We start from the raw sequence: 16,336 nt of genomic DNA, 5'->3' as shown, positions 1-16,336 counted from the left end.
AGCCTGGTCTACAAAGTGAGTTCCAGGACAGCCAGGGCTACACAGAGAAACCCTGTCTCGAAAAACCACCACCAAAAAAAAAAAAAAAAAAAAAAAGAGTCTGAGGCAGGAGGATTGCCCCAAGTTTGAAGCTATCCTTAACAGCAGAATGAGACCTTGTTTCAAAGCCAGGATTATTTAAATAATTTGTGAGGCACTGGTGCTTACCTTCCTTTCTGCCTTACTGCACCCACCTTCAGACTCTGACTGGCCTGGATATTTGCTTTGATCTTAAGTCTCACCACTTCCTTGTAGATGACCTTAGGCAAATAGGTTGGCCTCTTGGTCTTGTCACAGTAACTATCAAAGGTTGTTGCAAGCAGGACCAAATGAGGTAGAGATTATAAAATGCTAGTGTGTAGAGTGTGGTACAGTGTCTGTGTGAAACATTTTATACACAAGCTGCTTCTGTGTCTGTGGACAGAGGAGTCTACCTGTCACAGATTGAAATGTTTAGGAAGGGCCAGAAAGGTGGTTCAGTGACTCAGAGTCACTGCCCAAGCACCCATGTTAGGTAGCTGCCTGGAACTCCAGCTCCTAGGATCTAGTACCAGCCTCTGGCCTCCAAGAGCACCTGCATTCACATGAACACATGGACACATAGTTTAAAGTACAGTCAACCTTGTTTAAAAGAAGGTAACTGTATTGCTCGTGTATGGACTTTCTTGCCATCCCCTATTCAGTGCAGTCTGACACTGCTTACACAGCCTGTCAAGAAGTATAAATGATCTTGAGATGGTTCAAAATATTCTTGGAGACAAGAGCAGGTGGCATGTGAATACACATCATTTTCTTCAGAGGCTTGAGTACCCGCAGATTTTTGATATTTGAGGATAGTCCTAGAACCAACTCCCACAGAGTGACAGTTGTGTTTGTGTGCATACTTGTATGTGTATTAATGATAACATCTTCCTAGTTACCCAGTGTTGCATTAACTTTTCCTAGGGAGATGCGAACAAACGTTTATTCATCCCAGATAGGGCACCAAGGACAGAGCAAAGTACGATTCCATCAAGGTCCAACTTGTCGAACCAGTGAGTGTATCGGGCTCCCTTACAGAGCGTGGGTGAGGGGCTGCTTACAGGACATGGGTAAGCTCCACTCCAGCATGGCCGGTGACCTCTAGGAAGCAGCCTTATAGAGTCCCCTCTCACCTCCTATAGTTCACTAGGGGAGTGAGGGCTGGGGCCATGAGGGAGAAATAGCTGAAGCCCCTTGCTGGTCTTGGACCCTCCCTAAATCATGTGCTAGGGAGTGTCAGCAGCTCCATTACCATAGTCCCCTTTGTCACTGTTGATAGCCATGGCACCCAGCCAAGGTATTTCCTACTCCAAAATGGTAGAACAGTGTACAGTACCCAATCACAAACCTTCACAGTTGGCACTGGCAGTGGGTGTGGTGGCCTACACCTGTAATCCAGCACTCAGGATGCTGATGTGGGGAATGGAGAATGTGAGCCTTTCAAAAGCTGAGCAAATGTTTTCAAAAAGAAAACAACTGGACATTGGCACCTCAGTTTATCTTGCATTATTCCATAAAATAATTTAATAAAAACAATTCATGGGCTGGAGATGAAGCCTAAGGATGCTTGCCTAACTTGTGTGAAGCCCTGGGCTTAGCCCCTATTATCTTAAACCCATTTAGCATTCAGGCGTCTTTTTTAGTATATTCGCATATTTAGGCATATCCTTCTCCTCAACTGAATTGTAGAATTTCTGATCTCCCTACTAGATACTCAGTTCTTTTTCAGGCTGGTGTGGGGTTGAGACAGGGTTTCTCTGTCCTAGAATTTGCTTTATAGACCAGGCTAGCCTCAAATCACAGAGATCTGCCTACATCTGCCTCTGCTGGGACTAAAGGTGTGTGTGGGCCATCATGGCTGGTGAGACACTCAGTTGTTACCCATGCCCTGCTTTTGTCTACTCTAGCTTCTGACAGCCACTGATGCACTGGGTGTGTGTTTTGAACTCTGTTGTTGTGGTATGTTAGAGATGTGGACTTCTGAGTTAGCTCTCCTCTCCCCCCCCACACCCCCTTCCTACACTCTCATTCTCTTCTGCCCTGTCCCGCCCTCCTCCTCCCTTGTCCTCTCCCCACCCCACCCCCTGTCTCTTCCTCCTTCATTCTCTTGTTCTTTATTATGCCAATTGTAAAACCCAGAGCTTGCCGCAGTCTGGACCAGCAGCTTTCTTTGCCCTGGTTTCTCCCCAGGGTTCCCTGCCCTCCTGGTTACCCTGTGCCGCCTTCTTGCCAGGTAATATTTTAGATAGACGTGCTGCAGTTTTATAGTTGTTCCTTGACACACACTTATATTGTTTAATAGTTTCTGCTTGGGGCCTTTTATATGATACTGATAATGACGTATGAGCTTTAGTGTGGACATTATGTGTTTGTGTCTCTTCTGTTGAGTATGCTCAAGAGTAGAATTGCTGGTCTGTATCCTTGTCTGTCTGAGAAACTCCCTGCTCCCTTTCTGCAGCTTTTATACGACCCATGCCTACCAGCATGTGTATAGGGTTCTGTTCCCCACAGGACACCACTGACAGTTGTTAACATCTCATGTTTTTCGTGCCATCTTAGTGGGTGAGGAAAGGGTCCCTTGTAGTTTTCCTTGGTTTATGGGCAGGGGGAGGTGTGCTGGGCTTGGAGCCAGGTGTCTCACACATGGAGGCAGGCAGGCGACACTCTGCTGTTTCTGTGCACTGGTCATGAGGGTCTCGCTCTATGGAGAAATGCCTTTTGGATTCTGTCTGTTCTTCTCACCCACCTGGCTTTGTATGCACTCAGTTCTGGTTATAGTAATATGATACGCAAATACTGAATTGTGTGGTCTCTCTATTTTTTTATTTCTTTTCTTGATGGTACCACTATGGCTCCCCCCCCCCCAATTCTGTAAATCCCATCACTGTTTTCCAGACACACTATTCTTATTTCTCAGACCTAGACTATATTTGATGAGGTTCATCAAGAGGCTTCCTCTTGCCTTAGTCCAACAACACATTCACCTCCCAGCACCTAATCTGAGATACTTGGTGCTGCCTCAGCCCTCATGTTTAATGCTGAGAGTCAGTATGTAGTATCATTTCATTCTGTTGCTGTGACAAAATCCTGTCTAAATGTCATGTGGGAAGAAAGCTTACACTATCAGGTCACACCCCAGCCAGGAAGGGAACACAGGGCAGGAACTGTGGAAAACTGCTTGTGCTTATTGGGTAACTCTTACTGGCTCTACAGGCTTACGATCTTGTAATTACTTACACAGCCAAAGACTTTTTGCGGGATGCTGCCACCCTACAGTAGGCCAGGCCCTCCACAGCAATTAGTAACCCAGGCACTTCCCCACAGCCACAGGCCAGTCTGATTCAGGTATCTCCTCTCAGATGGGTCTGGGCTGCAGAGACAACAAAACCTAACTAGGACACCGCCTCTAGCAGACAGATGAGCTGTTACTGCTTCTCTGACACAGATGTACTGCTCTGCCAGGATTGCCAGGGGCAGGAAGTTCAGTTGCTGGTCAGGAGTATCTGATATCTTAAAGCCTGTGGCTCGCAGCTCAGGATCTTAGAGCTCAGCTCATTTTTTTGTATCACTTGGATAACTTTAGTAAATGCATGTTATGTGAGAAGAATGCCAGCCTGTCTTGATGTCTGGTGCCTAAAACTTTATAGTGGCAGGACCCACATGCAATCCCACCCTGGCTTCTCAAGGTGTTTCAGTCTTTGCCTTGAATGGCACGCTGGAGCATTTGTCTCCTCTGCCGGGTATAACCCCTTAAGAACGATAATCTCCTTCCTCACCCACACTTTGCATGCAGCTGCTTTCTTGGCTTTTAGTGAATCTTGGAACTGATTTTCTTTTTAGCCAATTGAAACAGCATCTGTTTAAACTTCTGAGTGTGTTTACAAGTTCAGAAATAAAGTATGGAGGAAGGCCACATGCATCCATCCTGAGAAACAGGGTCCATTACCACCTTGATACAACTAAACAAGCATGGCCTATCTCATACTTACTTTTGATACAACTAAACAAGCATGACCTATCTCATACTTACTTTTGATACAACTAAACAAGCATGGCCTATCTCATACTTACTTTTGATACAACTAAACAAGCATGGCCTATCTCATACTTACTTTTGCCCTGTGTGCTGGGATATGTGATCTTCAGTTCGCTGTTGGTTATTCAAGGCATTCTCACTATGAACCAAGTGGGCCTCAAACTCAGTCCTACCTAGGCTTCCATGCTGGCCTTACAGGTGTACCCTCTATGCCCAACTTTGAATTAACTGTGAGTTAATGCATTAACTACAGCAGCATTGTAGAACCAACACTGTAGCCATCCAACAGGGGTTCCAGCTTCCTTTAGCATACTTTGTCTTCTTGATGAGAGAATTTTAAGGCAATCCAGGAAGCTCAAGGAACCTTTTACTAGAATGGGTGAGAACAGGACAGGTAGACAAAGTCTTAGGAGCCAGGCATGGTGGTGCACACCTTTAATCCCAGCACTTGGGAGGCAGAGGCAGGTGGATTTCTGAGTTCGAGGCCAGCCTGGTCTACAGAGTGAGTTCCAGGACATCCAGGGCTACACAGAGAAAACCTGTATTTAAAAAAAAAAAAAGGTCTTGGGAGCTGCTGGAGAGAAGGTGATGAATAAGAAAGGAAGAGGAAGAAAGCTGGGGCTCTGGGCAATTGAGCTTTGCCTTTAGGCAGGTGTTGGTGAGACCAGAAGGTAGAAAAGTAGGCGGGCTGCTTGAAATTCTGTGAGCTACAATGAGGGAGGACCTTTGTGCTGTGTATATTGTCTCAATAAAGGGTAATTATTCTTCCCATCTCCTTAGCATATCTTAAAGTATATCCGCTTCCCTGCACTGGTGATCTCCTGGCAAACCGGTTAGATTGACGATTAAAAGAAGAGACAGTAGAATATGTAATGTTTAGAATGTCTTGTCTCCACCCATGGCCTGGGTTTTATACTGTTTTAATCTAGAGGTAGTAACTAAGCTCTGCTGCCTCCACCCTCTCCTCTTTCTTATGGTGAGGGAGGGGCACTTGAGATGCTTCCCTATCTTAAAGTCCAGAGTCGATCTTGAAGGGTGTCTGTCTCCAAGTAGCAAATTCTGCCATCACAGAACAGCTATTGTGATACTGCACTCTAGCTTCTTTGAGCATTGTTCTTGTCCTTTCCAAACCCGTGTTGTACAGTGGAGAGAGCTACCTAGAGGCTGTCCATCCCGAGTTTTCACAGACGCCTGTCCACCATGCAGATTCTCAGTCAGCTTCCCATGTACAGGCTAGGCACCTAAACAGCTTTATGCTCTGTTATTATGCAATGTTTTGCGATATATAAAACCATAAAGTAATGCTTTGTCCAGAAAAGCTTGGTTTTGTCTAAACATTATTAATGACTGGCCCAGCTGCTAGTCTCCTTGGAGGAGGCAGGGTGATAGAAAACCCCCCGAGGCCTTTGGAGTTAACTGACCTGGTTTTATCTCTACTTAGTTAAAACAAGCTTTTAACTTTAGGGAAGCTTGAAATAACTGAATGTAAGAACAGTAAGCTCTGCATTTGCAGAATAATTGGAAAGACTAAGGGAGGGGGCTGCTCTGGAGCTCAGAGGCAGACACTCACCTGGTGCAAAGCCCTGGGAGAAGGGTAGGAAAGGGAGAGGCCTGGTGGTGAACTCCTTTAGTCCCAGCACCTAGGAGGCAGAGGCAGGTGGATTTGACGCCAGCCTGGTCTACAGAGCTTCAGGTTAGCCGGGACTACAGGGGATGAGTAGGGAAAGGAGAGAGAGTGATGTGCCAGACTTGTTAAGAGCAAGTGATTTTGCTGGAGAGATGGCTCAGCAGTTAAGAGCACTGACTGCTCTTCCAGAGGTCTTGAGTTCAATTCCCAGAAACCACAAGGTGGCTCACAACCATCTGTAATGAGAGCAGATGCCCTCTTTCAGTGTCTGAAGACAGCTACAGTGTACTTAGATATAATAAATAAATCTTTAAAAAAAAAAAAAAACTGGGCGGTGTTGGTGCGCACCTTTAATCCCAGCTCTTGGGAGGCAGAGGCCGGTGGATTTCTGAGTTCGAGGACAGCCTGGTCTAGAAAGTGAGTTCTAGGACAGCCAGGGCTACACAGAGAAACCCTGTCTCAAAAAAAACAAAAAAAAAAAAAGAACCAAGTGACTGTTAAAAACACCTCAGTTTTTTCACTTGTCATCTTTCCTGTCTCTCAAGCATGACTTCTGAGGGACTGAAGGATGATGCAAGTGTTATAAGGAAGATTTCTAAGAACTACTGTAGGCGATGGCTCAGTTGGTGAACTGCCCAGCAAACATGAGGACCAGAGTTCACTCCCCAGCACTCACAAACAGCTACAGTGGGGTATGTGCTTGCAGTCCCAGCACTGGAGGGCAGACAGGGGGAATCTTTTAGAACTTGATGGCTAGCCAGCCTGGAGGTTGTCTTAAATTCACAAGTGGAAGCCCCTGAGAAACAGATTAAAGCTGATCTCTGGCCAGCCTGCACATTGAGTCCTACCTCCACACGCTCACATTAAAAAATAATCATAAACTAACATCTGTAAAGAACAATAGCTTTTGATCTTTGAGTTGTCTGGCTCTTTATATGTTACTTAGAAAGCTTGGTATTTATTGATGATTGGTTTATAGTATTAGATCAAGGTGATACATGGCAATGATAGATGGTGCTCATGTGTGCACTCGTGTGGTAGCCAGCAATTGATAGATACCAAGTGTCTTGGGTCATTCTCACCTGCAGTCTGAGCCTTCCCTCACTTGCCCAGGAGCTCACCCATTAGCCAGTCCTGCCAGCTAGCTCTCTGCCAGAATCAGGCAGGCCACCACACTCACTTAGCATTTACATAGCTGCTGGGGATCTGAACTCCCGGCCTCATACTTTGCAGAGGAGTACTTTTCCCCTCTGAGTCATCTCCCCAGCCCTTGTTCTAGGTGTTTCTGTGGATTTTAATGCACTTCAGAGTTGGGGGCACTAGCAGGACTTCCAAGACACAGGAGCCAGTCCTATGTAGAACTGTCTCATGCAGTGTCCACCAGATGCGCCGTCCAGCAGCAGCACAGGCAGTGCTTACTGTTTTCTATGTCTAGTAGCGGGGACAGTAGCAACTTCCTAGTAGGTCTATAAGTCCTTGAGCAGTATAGAAACAACCAGATGGAAAACCTCGCTTTGCTCATGTCCGGAGTTCTCAAGGAGCTAATCTCCAAGAGTGACCTGCACCGCTCAGCAGCAGTGTTTCCTAGTGCTGAAAGACTAGGCCTATCACTTTCCCTATCACAAGCCTATCACTGCAGCACCGTCTTCCTCTGTTTTTCCTGAACTCAAGTCCATGGCCACCTTTTGTGTCTGTACATGTGTACATGTGCAAGCTTGTGTGTGGAAGCCATAGGTCATCCTTTTGTCCTCTGCTTTATTTTTTGAACGTGAAGCTAACTAGACTGTCTAGACTGGCTGGTCAAGAGCTGCTCTGAGGGGACCCTCCTGTCTTCATCCCAAACGAAGCATTAGGGATTGCAGCCATTAGATGCCATACTCATCCTTTTACCTGGGCCCTGGGGTACCAAGCACTTGTCCCGTTCTTATGGGACTGTGACCTGCTTCATTCCTGTCAAAGAACCTTAGCATGGGCATTTCTGTCTTCCCACAAGTCAGTTCTTTTTTTTTTCCCCTATTCTTTTGGAGTGTACATGGAGGTGGAGCTTAGAGAGCCATACATGCTAAGCATACAATCTTCCCCAGCCCCCCCTCCCCCCCCACATACACACAGTGCTGTTGTTCCTTCCTCTAGTTTTGGTAAATGTGGAGAGGCCAGGGATGATAGTTGAGTTATTTTGATAAGATTCATGTTTGTTTTAATTAGTAGTAGTTTGTTTTGCTGAGAGAATTTATATGCTTGGAGATATATTCACTGTAGATTCTGTCTCCTCACAGACAGGGCCAAATGGAGAGTTGCTGTGTGTGTGTGTGGGGGGGTGCACTTACTCTGGGGACCCTCAACTCCTACAGGCTGATCTCAGGGGACTGCTGCTCATGGATGAGTGCTCAGAGATGAGGGGACTTGATGGAGCTTGGGGACTTGTCTTGGTGTTTTCAGTGCTGGGCGAGGGGGCAGATGGGCTTCTTGGAGGCTGGGGTTAGTACTAACTTTCCTTCTCTTGCAGCACTAAACAAGATTGGTGATGAAATGGAGCCTGGAACGAACTCTTTTCAAGTAGAGTTTCCAGATTTTTCCAGCACCATTCTGCAGAAACTAAACCAGCAGCGCCAGCAAGGACAGTTATGTGATGTCTCCATTGTTGTCCAAGGCCACATTTTCCAGGCACACAAAGCCGTTCTTGCCGCCAGTTCACCCTACTTTTGTGACCAAGTACTCCTGAAAAACAGTAGGAGAATTGTTTTGCCCGATGTGATGAACCCAAGAGTGTTTGAGAACATTCTTTTATTTAGCTACACAGGACGCCTTGTCATGCCTGCTCCAGAAATTGTTAGTTACTTAACTGCGGCCAGCTTCCTCCAGATGTGGCATGTGGTGGACAAGTGCACCGAGGTTCTGGAGGGAAACCCCACGGTCCTGTGTCAGAAGCTGAACCACGGCAGTGACCACCAGTCTCCCAGTAGCAGTAACTACAACGGCCTGGTGGAGAGCTTTGAGCTGGGCTCTGGGGGCCACACTGATTTCCCCAAAGCCCAGGAACTGAGAGATGGAGAGAATGAAGAGGAGAGCACCAAAGACGAGCTGTCATCTCAGGTCACCGAGCATGAGTATTTGCCCAGTAACTCGTCTACTGAGCACGACCGACTGAGCACAGAGATGGCCAGCCAGGACGGGGAGGAGGGGACCAATGACAGTACTGAGTTCCACTACACCCGGCCTCTGTATAGCAAGCCCAGCATCATGGCTCATAGGCGCTGGATCCACGTGAAGCCTGAGCGCTTGGAACAGGCATGGGATGGCATGGATGTTCACGCTGCCTACGATGAGCACCAGGTCACTGAGTCTGTCAATACCATGCAGACAGATCACTCTGCCCAGCCTTCGGGAGCAGAGGAGGAGTTCCAAATTGTGGAAAAGAAAGTGGAAGTAGAGTTTGACGAGCAAGCAGAAGGCAGCAGCTATGATGAACAGGTGGACTTCTATGGCTCCTCCATGGAAGAGTTCTCTGGAGAAAAGTTGGGTGGGAATCTAATTGGACACAAACAGGAGGCTGCCCTTGCCGCAGGCTACAGCGAGAATATTGAAATGGCAATGGGGATAAAAGAAGAGGCGTCCCACTTAGGATTCTCGGCCACCGACAAGCTGTATCCTTGTCAGTGTGGGAAAAGTTTCACGCACAAAAGTCAGCGAGATCGACACATGAGCATGCACCTCGGTCTTCGCCCGTATGGCTGTAGTGTCTGTGGTAAGAAATTCAAAATGAAGCACCATCTCGTGGGCCACATGAAAATTCATACAGGCATAAAGCCCTACGAGTGTAATATCTGTGCAAAGAGGTTTATGTGGAGGGACAGTTTCCACAGGCATGTGACTTCTTGTACCAAGTCCTATGAAGCTGCAAAGGCTGAGCAGAATACAACTGAGGCTAACTAAAAATAGGGTCTGGCCCTTGAGTGGCATGCATAAAAATAAACTATGGTAATTAATGCAAATCTGGGCACAGATGATGCGTGCCACTTGCTATTATGAGAGAGGCTTAAAAAAAAAAAAAAGAAAGATATTTCTGAAAGACCAGCTCTAAGTAGGCCAATTAAAAGATTTAATTTCTCAAATCTGTATGTTCTCATCCTGGCCTAAATGGTTGATGGGGCTAAGTTCACCCAGTGCCCAGCTGGCAAGACAGCCCTTCCAGTCAGCAGTGGCTAAGGCAGGGGGCTGGGTGGCAGAATCTAACCCAATCCTGCCCAGGTGACAGCGGCCGGCTATCACTGTTGTCCTGAGGTCTTGTTGCATTTTGTTCTCTCCTGGTAGCTACAGGGCTTCTGGGCTTTGCTTTGGTAGCTGCATCACTGGATGCTGCTCCCCTCAAGGCTACAGCAAGGACTCCTGGGCTGAGCTGTGAGCAGAGCTCTTTTTTGTCTACTTTCATACGTTCTTAAGGTTCTAGCTAAAGCCGTGGTGATGTTAGGCGGAGCTTCAGAGTCCGAAGCAGGAGACACTGTCACCATGCTGCAGACTCTGGATAAGGCACGATTTTATGTTTAATTCTACTTGGTTAAGTCTATGGGTGCCAGAGATAGGTGTTTCTAGTTGGTGTGTTGTCCTACACTTCCCTCATTTAATGGCAGGAGATGACCAGTTTGCAGTGTCACATGACAGTGCTGGCTAGCAGTGACCTGTGGCTCCCCTGCCTTAGATCATGGTGCTTCCCAAAAGGGCAGCCAGGGACCACAGCTCCTGAGACTAAGCCAGAATGTGTGGCTAAGGGTTCCCCGTGAATAAGACGTTCCCAAACTCAGTGAGTGAGAGGCAGCAACTTATACACAGAAGGCTTGAGAGAGGAATCCTAAAAACACTGGTGTGGACAGGGCTCAGTTAGAGGGTGCACTGAGCAATATTGTCAGCTCTTTGTGGCTTCAGAGGGGGAAGGAGCCCTACATTAAGCAACGTCATCTACAGACTCATGTTCCCCAGTCACAGAGAAAGCTGCATTTACAAGTCCCAGTAGTTTATGAACGCACACACCATACATACATACATACATACATACATACATACACCATCTCTGCAAGGACAAGGCTGTCCTTGAGGTCTGTTCTGCATGGTCAGATGTTTTAGGTTGGAAAGAACAGAAAGGTTTTAAGCCTGTGATGGGCCTGAGGCTCCTGCTGGGTAGGGGTCTGGTATGCTTTGCTTTACTGGCCAAAGCAGCTTAGGGAGGAAGAGGTTTATGTCAGCTCACACCACCATCATTGAGGAAACTCCTGGCAGGAACTTGAATATTGACAGTCAAGACTGCTGGCCAGACACGCCCACAGGCCACTCCCTCAGCAGAGACTCCCTCTGGCTCTAGGCTGTGTCGGACAGAGCTAGACAGTAGGGCAGGGGTTTGCTCCTATATTATCATCTGTTTCTTTTCTTTTTTTTTCTTTTTTTTTTTTTTTGGTTTTTCNAGACAGGGTTTCTCTGTATAGCCCTGGCTGTCCTGGAACTCACTTTGTAGACCAGGCTGGCCTCGAACTCAGAAATCCGCCTGCCTCTGCCTCCCGAGTGCTGGGATTAAAGGCGTGCGCCACCACGCCCGGCTCATCTGTTTCATTTTTAAAGTTTGGCTTTCTCTAACATGACAGACATTTCTGGCAAAAGCCTCTGATCTTCAGACTCTGACACAAAGGATGTACCTTTGACCTTTGTCTGGAAAGAGGAAAGAAAATATGGACTCGCCAGTAAATGTTTGTGATCAAGATTACAAAACAGGGATCTATTTACAAACACTGTATCAGTCTTGGCATATAAAAGCACTTTGTATTAAACCTTTATTATAAGTATAGATGTAGGGTGGTTTTTGTTTTAAAACTAGAAACTAGAAATTACCTCCTAGTGGTTTGCTACATTCAGATCTTCCAGTGTCTGCCAGTCAGCAGCAGCCCTGTCCCTGTCCCTGAGAAGTGAATACAGATGTACAGTCACACTCACACGCCTCCTACCCTTCACATATTAGAGGCCAGCGGGTTTCCGGATGGCCCTGAGCTTCGTGAGGATGAAGTGCTTTGGGCTTCTTAATATTTCTACCCTGAGGCAGTTAAGCTGTTCTGTTGTCAGAAGCAACCCTCATGTTCATGCCTTCTGCCTGCTGGACAGATCCGTGTGCTGTCTCCCATTGAAGTCTATTCATATAAGAGCTGAGACCTTTGCAGGGAAGAGTTTGGGGGGGTAAAACACACCCTGGTCCTTGGGTTGTACTGAGTCCGTAACCTTTGTCAAAAGCTGACCAAGCTTTCGTTCAGTTGGAATGTGGCAGACCCTGTGAGAAGGTGGGGTGTCCGGTCCGGAAGCCTCTGACCTGCCTTTCCCCGTAGAGAGCCTTTCTGGCAGCCTGCCCTGTTACAGTACCAGCCTCTCCCCTCACCACTGCCTTAGGAAATAAATCCTCACCTTCCAGAAGAGCTTGACTAGTCTAGTCGTGGGCAGCACTGTCCAGTGTTTCAGGGATTCGGTCAGTGGCCCACCAGCACAATGTATGTCTCCACTCTGAGCCTTGGCTGGTTGTCTCCAGTCCGAGTACAAAGGGCTTCAAGGCCCTGCTGGTTGCGTTTCATAATCTGCAGGCACAGGCCTTCAATCTGGGATGCACACGGCACAGAAGCCCCTCTTGTGCTGTGGTTTGCTGTGTGTTCTCCTGAGCCCTGGCCCAGGACCCTGGATTTCTGTTCTCACCACCTCCGCCTACATCTTTAGAGCCTGCCCTAAAGGCTCCCTTCCATTGCAGGAGGAGTTTCCTGAACCACTCTGACCCTGGGCGGGTTTTTAGCTGTTGGGAAAGCTACATGCTACCGAGGGTGACGTACCCTGAGAAGTTGAACATTCTGGAAAAGGTATACTGGGGCTGAGTCCCCAAGGTCAGGGTGGAGCTTTGCTGTGCCACAGATGTGGTTGCTCCCTAAATTCTCAGATACTTTGGAAATGCTGAGGACCACAGGCCAGGCTATCCTTGGCCTCCTGGGAACTAGGCTGCTTTGACCTGTAAAACTAATCCAGTGAATCCTAGGTTGCTTTGGTTTTTGTTTTTCTTTTTGTTCTCTCTCTCTGCTATTTACATATTTAAAGGTACTAGTTTGCAAACCTCTACTGATAGTGCCCTGTGGGAAGATGCTGGAACACCGTTTGCAAATGTGATTTTTTTTTCTTTTTAAATGTTGCTTGAAGCCTGTGTCATGTCAGTTGCTGCTGCCTCCTTTCCTTTTATGAGGGTCCCAATGTTTCTTCCAGAACATTATTTTATTTATGCAAGTCAGGTGACTCTTAGGCCACAGAACCATGGGATGATAAGCAGATTGTCATTAGGTGCATATCATGGATATTTGTGAACCACCTGTGTTTTAGAAGTTAAATAGTTCTTTCTAGAATTGCTGTCTTCAGTGTACAGCGTGGTTTTAATTGAATGTTACCGTTTAATATTTTCTTCTTATAGAAGAGACCATGTCCTTTTGTATGACAAGTTTTAATAAATGTTACCTGTCCATTTTGTACAAAGTTGTGTTGCTTTCACTCATGTTTTGGTTCTGGCTTTTGTAGTCTGATATTAAAGTTGTGTCATCGCCTTTCGGTATGTAAAGATGACACAAGCCGTTCACAGGTGTCGTGAGTGCCTGTTCTCAGAATGGCTGCCGACGGTTATCTTATCCAAACCCACCTGCCACAAGTGTTGCCTGGTTCCATCCTCCCACTGGGAAGAGGCTGACTGGCCCCTTGGCCTTTGCCTTGTGCTCAGGAGCCATTGAAGATGGCAGGTGGGAGGGGTGTGACGGAGAAGCCGAGGGACTTTACCCCCGGCTCTCTCTAGGTACAGGTTGGCAGTGGACAGCTTCTCCTTCTAAGGCCACAGTTCCAGACAGTAAGCTTTGGTACCACACCCTCTTCTTGTCCCTTCCAGTTCCGTATTGGACCCGTCTCCCTGCTTTTTTGCCAGCCCTCAGGTGCTTCACTGCCCTGCCGGCTGCTTCTCACTGGGACCCCACGCACACTATGGGCTTCTGTGCTCTGTAACGTCCCCATGTGCCTCAGTCGGGCCCTTTCCTTGCCTTCCTGCATCCCCTTCTCCCCAAAAAGCCCAGCCCTGGAAAAGCAGCAGCCTGCTTCGGAGGCCCCACATACTTCCTCACAACAGCTCATTACCACAGACACTGCTTGTTTTAGACCATCTTCCCACACAAACCTTCTGTTACCACTGTTTGTTGTGAGGCACCCCCACCCCCACCGCCCTGTTGCTGATTTTAAAGCCAGCTCCGAATTGCCTGGGCTCACTTAGCAGTCTCTAGGTAGGGAAGGCCTCCAGAAGACCCTGGCTAGCCCCATTTTGAAATAGAGGCCTGTTCATTCTGGCCATGGGCAAACAGCACTGTGTCTGCATCGTGGCGACTCATTCTGGTCCCCTTGCCACCCCTTGAGATGCTGGTGGACAGCACTGCAGCAGAGGTCACCTGAGGAGCAGCCACACAGCACACATCACCCCCACCCCAGGGCGGCTGGCGGCCTCTTAGAGGCAGTGGCACGTGAGCACGGGGAGATGGGGTAGCAGGAGTGGGAACAGAAGGGGGTAGATGCGAAGGTTGTTACCCACCCAGATGGAGCTCAAGCACCTGTGCAGGTTTATTTAGCTCCCTTCTTAGTCAGCGAGGGACTGCTTCCCACCAAGCCACCAAAGCATTCCTCGAGACAGTCCTGGTGGCTGGAAGGTCCATACAGCCCCATAAACCCAGGGGTCACTCGGCAGCTGGAAATGAGGTAAGCTCAGACCCACAGTCGGGAGGTGAATGACTTTTAACTGTGTTCGTTCTCAGGTAGCTACATGAAGAAAAAGGCCTCTCTCGTGTGCTCTCAGTGGTACAGCACCTAGCGTGAGAGGTTCCATGGTTCTAGTAAACTAAACAAAGGCCTGTTTGAAGGTGAGTGAGTGAAAGTGCTGTCCCTTTGTGAGAAAGCACAGAGGTGGGGATGGGGCAGCTGGAGGAGCCTCCGGGGCTTGCTTTGAATGAGTTGGTCTAGTTTGAGTCAACAGGAAACAATTTTGAGTTTCAAATCTAGGCCCACTTTTAATTTCTTCTGAGCAGATGATGGGCCAGCTGAGCCTTGCACATAGATAGCAGTAGAGGTGGAGCTGTCCTGAGTGGGCGAGCATTCCGAATCAATACTGCAGGTAAACCTACAGTTTAAAAATAGTGACTTTACACTCGGGCTCAGGCGATCACGAGTTCTATTTTTTTTTTCTTCAGTTCTCCAGAATAAGAAGCCAGTACGAAAGCTATTAAATGTATTTATAACCTAATAAGATAGTAGTTACTCCCCTGAGGGTTCTAGCCTGCCAAATACTGCAGCTAACCTTGATGAATGGAAGCTCAGAGCTCCCTCCAGAACTGCCCATCCTGTTACTTTAGGGTCAGCAATGTTGTGATAAAATTTCACTTATTAGGGTTCTCAAAAAAGACCCTCAACCACTGGGGACTCCAGTCATGATGGATAGATGTTAGGACTGTAAACAGGCTAGCAGTCCCTCAGGATTCAGGCTGGCCTTCAATTCCCAAAGCCACTTGCTCCCAAATACTGACTTTACAGATAGGAGCCACCATGCCTGGCTCTTGGCTTTTTTATTTTATTTTATTTTTTTAAATGGCTATTCAACCCACTGAACACCATAGCCACTTTGGCCTAAGACCATTGAGTTCACCGAATACAATTGGCTCCAAGTCCCTGCCATGCTTAATGTGTGAAGCATTTGATTGTGGGGTAGAGTTGCCTTCCAGGCTACAGGAAAGAATGATAACATAGACTCTGATGGGGAGGGCTTGTCTCCCTCAAGAGAGAAGCTGTTTTAAGCCGTTCTCTTGTACAAGGGGGGCATGAGTCAATGGTAGATCACTTGTTTAGCCAGCACCAAAATTAAACATACAAAGGGTGAGATTTGTAAAGGTGACCCACACTTAGCAGAGTACTGAGGCCTCGCTCTGACATGACTCTCTTGGTGCTGAGGTATAGTGGGTCGCAATGGGTCCTTAAGTTGCTGAACTCTGCCATCCAAGGAGAAGTAAGACTTGAGACATCAGCTGTCCTTCCCTTTCGGCTTGCTTTCCAGGGCTCGGTCTATCACTAACTACTCCCTGGCCAGGACCAATATTCTTCCCTCACTCTGATAATGTGAACTCAGTCCCCAGCCTTGCAAGGCAGGACTCGGACTTGAGAGAATCAAAAACAAGGGGCTTTGTAGCCTGACCCTGGGCTGGGAAGGTAGCCCAGTCAGAAGTGCTTGCTGCTCTGGAGCTTCAGTGGGAAGCTGGGTATGGTGGCATATCTGCAATGGAAACAATGGGGATGCAGAGACAGGAACTCTGGGCTGCTGATTAGTCCAGAGAAGACTGCTCAGGGAGTCCCAAGTTCCAGTGACAGAACCTGTCTCAAGGAGCATGGTGGGGCCTCAGAGATGGCCCAGCTGCTAAAGGTCCTTGTGACCAAATCTGAAAATTTGAGTTCAATCTGCATGGTGGAAGTAGAGACCCAACCAACTCCTGTAAATTGTCCTATAAAGGAAGACAACAAGGTGGACACAGCTTCTGAAGACT

General features: G+C 47.6%; 1 protein-coding gene across 7 annotated transcripts in view; it reads left to right on the top strand.

Annotated features, from left to right (window-relative positions):
* The window catches only part of Zbtb43 (zinc finger and BTB domain containing 43), a 17,280-nt gene extending 6,106 nt beyond the window's left edge, over window positions 1-11,174 (top strand). For 3 of the 7 annotated variants that reach the window (XM_029474210.1, XM_021151156.2, XM_021151161.2), the window contains one exon: window positions 8,230-11,174. In XM_029474210.1, the coding sequence (XP_029330070.1) occupies window positions 8,253-9,656 (1,404 nt within the window). In that variant the 5' untranslated portion in view covers window positions 8,230-8,252 and the 3' untranslated portion in view covers window positions 9,657-11,174. Of the gene's footprint in view, window positions 1-984; window positions 1,074-2,250; window positions 2,294-8,229 lie in introns of all 7 variants that reach the window. The other 4 variants (XM_021151153.2, XM_029474208.1, XM_029474209.1 and 1 more) reach the window with 2 other exon arrangements.
* Window positions 11,175-16,336: the final 5,162 nt, after the last annotated feature.

Source organism: Mus caroli, chromosome 2 (genome assembly GCF_900094665.2).
Source record: "Mus caroli chromosome 2, CAROLI_EIJ_v1.1, whole genome shotgun sequence".
Taxonomy (NCBI): Eukaryota; Metazoa; Chordata; class Mammalia; order Rodentia; family Muridae; genus Mus; species Mus caroli.
Note: the sequence above shows the minus strand (reverse complement) of the source record. Positions and strands in the feature narration are given on the sequence as shown.